The sequence below is a fragment of the Aulonocara sp. 'chitande type north' Nkhata Bay genome, linkage group LG5, assembly GCF_057382095.1.
Source record: "Aulonocara sp. 'chitande type north' Nkhata Bay isolate Kocher_YH1m ecotype deep benthic linkage group LG5, A_spYH_male_GT1.1, whole genome shotgun sequence".
In the NCBI taxonomy this organism is placed as follows: domain Eukaryota; kingdom Metazoa; phylum Chordata; class Actinopteri; order Cichliformes; family Cichlidae; genus Aulonocara; species Aulonocara sp. 'chitande type north' Nkhata Bay.
The window spans coordinates 20,442,412-20,448,011 of record NC_141348.1 but is presented as its reverse complement, the minus strand read 5'-3'; the positions used below and the strand labels follow the sequence as shown (position 1 = coordinate 20,448,011).

Genomic DNA, 5,600 nt, shown 5'->3' with positions numbered 1-5,600 from the left:
GGGGTCACGTGACGGGGTCGAGCATCTTTTTTTTTTTTTGGTCCGTTTTAGCTGGTGGCAGGAGCTCCGTGCAGCCCAAAACAAAAATGACCAAACTGCAATTTTTAAACGTCTTTTTGACTGAGCGTCTCATGCTTGCTGCGCAGGAGATTTACAAATCTGTCGAGGACACGATTTTGGAGTACCAGGAGGAGATAGCGATCCGGGAGCGGGAGAACGACCATCTGAGACGCAGGCTGCGAGAGGCTGGGATTGAAATATGGCCAGGTTAGCTCCACTCTAAGCTAACGGTGCAGTGGTTTCTTCTTCTGCACTATTAGCCGAGTGTATGCGGGGAAGCGGGGATTGGTAGGCAGAGGAACTGAAACAGAAACGTCAATGATGAAGAGCAGCAGCAGCAGAATAATTTCGACCCGCTTCCAAGCAAGTCCAGTTTGGTCGCTGACAAGCTAGTTGATGTTAGCTGCTGGTGCTGTTGTTGTGTAGGGGCTAGCGCGATAGCAACCTTTGTTCGTTAGCCAGCCTGCTAGTCTACTAGCCTAGTGCCTATACCCGGGCTAGCACTGAGCTGTATCTGGATCCTTGTGTGTATACTAACGAATTTGTTTTGCAGACGCATACATTATCTGACAGTCACACATGCTGGAGAAGGAAAAGCAAACAAACCACCACACAAGTGATGTGTCAGCAGTGTTTGTTTACCCCGGTCTTAAACCCCTCATTCACAAACACCCATAATTCACTCGGGTTCCAAAGTGCTGGCAGAGATGCCATTTAATTATTAGAAATATAGATACTGTTGTTTGCATGACACATTAATCTAAATTACCAAATTCCTGTTAAATCCTCTGTAATTTCATTTAATACATCACTTTAAAGTCAGGGGTGTTAAACATAAGGCCTGGGGTGCCTGAATGGACCAGGCAAAGACTCCAGTTTAGCCTAATGAATGGCTTTGGAAAATGTGAAGGACGGCATAAATGTCTGACTTTTTGCTGCATCTGTTTTTGAAAGTTTTATAGCTTTGTCTACAATAAAACTTCCCAAACCAATTAAGGATTTGAAAAAAAAAAATTTAACAATTAAACTCTCCTGTTTTATAACATAGTTGGGGCAACAAGCTACTTGAAACCTTTCTGTAATATTACATATGCATCTCTTACAATTTAAGAGTCATGCTGAGAGATTTCTTTCATTTACTACAGCAGCATTACTTTATGTTAAAGAGAAACAGACATAAGGTTGAAATTTCACCTTTATATGAAGATATCTCAGGGAATTTTTTTTTTTAAATTTTTTGCACTGACAGAAAGTGGGACTTTCACCAGATCCGCACAGTTAAGATTGGAGTGGCTAAATGTGGCATAACTTTATCTATATAGAATAATTTAAAACAAAAGAAGTTGACCCAAAGTAATTTACAGGCACACTCTTTTGTTATTCAGGTTTCAAAAGGAGGTGTGGGGTTGGGCAATCACCACAAAGGCCTGGTTTGCTTTAGTTTTCTGGGGAAAATGCATTGAAATAAGTTGTTGGGACAATGACCTCAGTGACCCTGATGCAAAATATGCAGTTAAAACATCTGTAATAATTATATAGACAGGATGTCCAACATGTCACCATCAACAGACTTTGGATGGTATCTTTAAAATGGTACACTTTAACTTTACCCTTGTAGCTAGACTACACATACACTGTATTTACTGAGTATGTCTTTAGGCCATAGTCTTGCCATTATTGGTCATAAAACAAAAGGTTTAGGATGCCACCATGTCACTCGTACTGTAAGCTGTGACCACGTCAGATTTTTAACATGGCATAACTAAAATGAAATATTTCTGTTCTATTAGTTTTACTTAAGAGTGTCGCACGTTCAGCTCTTTGCCTGTTTCATGTTAAAAAGAAAGAACAGAAAAAGGTTAACAAAGAAGATGCATCTACCATTTCTTCAAGCTCTTGTGTTGAGGAACAAGGGATTTTAATATTTGATTTCAAATGTCATCAACAGGCTGTTAACATATTTTCTTCAATGCAGTCAGTGGTTTCGTCTGACCAGCTTCCTTCCAATGTCTTTTCAGATCGTCCGTCCATGGCGTTGTTGGACGAGGAGGATGGTGAGCATCCGCGACGCGAGTGGAGTCCCAGCATGGGGCACGAAGAACGCATTCCTATTCAGATCAAGGACAAAAGAGATATGCGGGCCAACCAAGCGGATGATCAGCTTCGGGGACATGGTTCTTGCAGCACATCAGAGAATATGTTCTCTCCTCCTCGTGTTGGAAATGAATATCCTCAGGATGGCCCACACACATCCAACGTCCCGCAGAATCAGGGTGTGGAAAACAGGGAAAGGGATCCTGGATCTCGAGGTCCCCCGAGGCATGTGAAGGCAGAGAGCGGAGCTGGCCACAGAGGCTCGACTTCCTCCAACAACGGCGCCCAGCCTCTTGCACCGGTCAATCCAAACTGCTCAAACGAGAACAACATTGACATTATTGGGGTGGAGAATGGCGGACAGATGGTTGGTGCTAAGGGTGCTGGAAACGCAGCGAACAGAGGACAGGCTTCTCACATGCGGAACCAGGGAGCCAGCGCCGTAGACTGTCCCCATCAGAAGTCCCCCCTACAAGGCCACATGTCTTCTTTCTGTTGCAAAGTTTGCGGTGAGGCGTTTAGTCACATTGGCCACTTACACGTGCATGTGCAAGTGCACACTCGGGAAAAACCTTACCGCTGTGGAGTATGCGGAAAATGCTGCAGCTCCTCAGGCAGACTTCAAGAACACCAGCGTAGCCACACGGGAGAAAAACCGTTCCGCTGTCAGATTTGCGGAAAGGGCTTCACACAGATGGCTCACTTGAAGGTGCACATGAGGATCCACACAGGAGAAAAGCCATACAGTTGTCCTGTGTGTGGCAAGTGCTTCAGCCGCTCTGACAAAATCAAAAGGCATCTTCAGACCCATAGCCGTGAGGGAACATATTTCTCAGGGCAATGATGCAACTGTGTTGCTATACAATCTGTTGTGTGAATCTTGAAGAAACTTTTCTATAAAAAGCTCAAATTGCTGCCATTAGGACGATGAGTTGTTTCTTCCAATATTTCAGGATCGAAAAATTCTGCAAATCCTGGAGAACTTTTTTTTTTTTCTAACCTAATAATCCTCAGTCCATCAATAGAATTTATATTAGCCAGTTTAGTTTGTTGTTTAATACATTTTTTGTACTTGTCACTGAGTGTTAAATATTTGACACCATTTGCGTCATTAGCTAGACTTTCTGTAATATCTAGCCTTTCTTTAGTCAAATAAATAGCATGAAGAAGTCTTCCACCCACATCTTGAAGCTGAGACACATCAAGATCTGCAAGAATGTCCAGCACAGTCACAGCTTATGAGCAGCCGGTCACTTCCAAGTCACACATGAGTTTTAAAATCTCTCACTTTATGACTTAAACTAAAGAGCAATGTATGCATAAAATCATCTTAATTTTATTAGCTAACAAACAGAGCTAATAGTGATGGTTTGGTAAATAAAACCTGTGTATTACATGGCTAAAGCACTGCCGTTTAAAATAAAATACTTTTATTTTTAAATGTAGCATTTTTTTTAAAAGAAAAATATTAGTGTTGCCAAAAAGCCCTGTAAACTGGAGATGTGGCTGATATAAAAGGAAGAGTCTGATCTAACATTTATCTCCAACAATTTTCTTATTGTCTAACTTAACTTTCTTTTTTTTTTTTTTTTTTTTTTTTTTAAATTAGGTGCTGTTACATTAAATACTTACATGCTGCTATCTCACATGAGCCCTTTTCAGACATGCTTGCCTTATCAGCCTGTTAAACTTACGGCACATGTCATTTTAACACAAACTTTTGTGTTCACATAACTTACTGCTTCCACTGCAGAGATGAAGAGTCGTGCAAACACAGTTTTTCCTGTGTGTGCAAACAATGTGCACACTTTAGGGTTATTTCTCTCTGTCATTGTTGTCAGGAGAAGAGTCTCTCTGTGTGTTGCAATGAAGGTGCTGCTGAAAGAAGCGTCCCCTGACCCTCTCACACAGGCTCGGACAGGTCCCTACCTGTTCTGTATTACGCAGCTAAAAGGCATCATAAAGGAATGTCTGCTGAGCTGAACACCTGTCAAAGAGCACAAGAGGCATGCGCTTTGGCATTCTTGTGTTTTTATCTATCCAGTAATGTGACTGGATGTATTTCAGACTTGTGCACAAAGTGGCACATTACAAGGTCTGACTTTAGTGAGGTTTGACCTCTACAGAAAAGTGTCCAAGGTGCATTAGGATACTGTGCGCATGTCTGAAAGTTACTCTTGTTTCATGATGTTGATTAAAAGGAGGATACATCTATCAGGAGAGTGCACCACTATTTTGTGAGATTCTGTATAAAATCCACTGTTTCTGACCCATTATACATTTAGGAATTTTGTGATGTCTTTTTTTGTTTGTTTTAACGACATGCACTATTGCATTAGTCCTGGATGATGCAGGAATTGACACTATGACAGGACCAGGCAGTATTAGCAGAAACTGTGTGGTTTTTCAGGGATTTCATTCACAGTAGTGATCATTTAAATGTTTTTGGAGTGGCCTCCCTCCACTTAAGAGTTATGATTGGTTTTTCATGGATTAAAGTCCTTCCTCTTCACAGTGATTGATCCCTTCACAGCAGATTCATCAGTTTCTCCTCTCAGGATTAATGCTGCATTCATAACTGGGGGCAGTTGAGAAGCATTAAACAGTTATGATCAATTTAATTTTTTCTCTGCTTGTAGCTGAAGTAAATACAAAAAAAGAAACTTGTATCCACGTATTGTGCAAAAAGATGAACGATAACGAAAGAGTGGTCTTTCCAGAGTGTGTCAGAGCTCAGTCGCTAAGGAGGCCTTGTCTCGCATCATTTGTCCCTCTACATGTGATGAATGCAGCATGAAAAAAAAAAAAAAAAGAACTAAACTCCAGCACATCTTCTCAACTTACCAGCAGCCCAACTCACAGTCTTCTCTGGGACATCTTTGTTCCCCTGCGCACACATACTGTACAGTGTTGTATCAATATGTATTAAATGTTATTTTTTAATAAACTAGCAGTTGAGTATTTGTTGCTGTTGTCTCATATGTGGCCAAAGTATTCTAAGAGAGATTATTTTCATAGCCAATCACATCAAGCATCCAAAGGTACAAGACACTAATGTTTGCACATCTAGACAAAACTTCTGGCAGCTTGAATTTTCTTGTTTGACGAATTGCAATGTTCCAGTGAATTCTAAATAATACTACCCAGGATTTGAGCACAGCCTCTTCATATGGGAGGCAAATGTATAACTACTAAACTATGAAAGCGCCTCAGACTTTGGACAAATGAAGGTTATTTGTGCCATGGCTGTATTTAAGAATGCTGATTAAATGTGTGCTACTCAGTACCGCTAAATCAAGTCTTGAATGTAATTAAACTCCTACTGAGTTTCAGCTGCTTCAGAAAATTAATTCTAATTCATTGTCGCATCTTTAGCATTCAAGTTCCTTGGCCTTCGAAGTAAACATTGAAAACCATTTCTAAATAACACCTGTCTGCTCAAAAGC

The 5,600-nt window shown here is 40.8% G+C and overlaps 1 protein-coding gene across 1 annotated transcript; it reads left to right on the top strand.

The window, feature by feature from the left end:
- Positions 1-5,104, top strand: LOC147330271 (uncharacterized). Its single transcript, XM_086291944.1, has 2 exons — positions 1-267; positions 2,079-5,104. The coding sequence occupies exons 1-2, from the start codon at positions 87-89 to the stop codon at positions 2,996-2,998; spliced, it is 1,101 nt and encodes a 366-aa protein (XP_086148070.1). The 5' UTR covers positions 1-86; the 3' UTR covers positions 2,999-5,104.
- Positions 5,105-5,600: the final 496 nt, after the last annotated feature.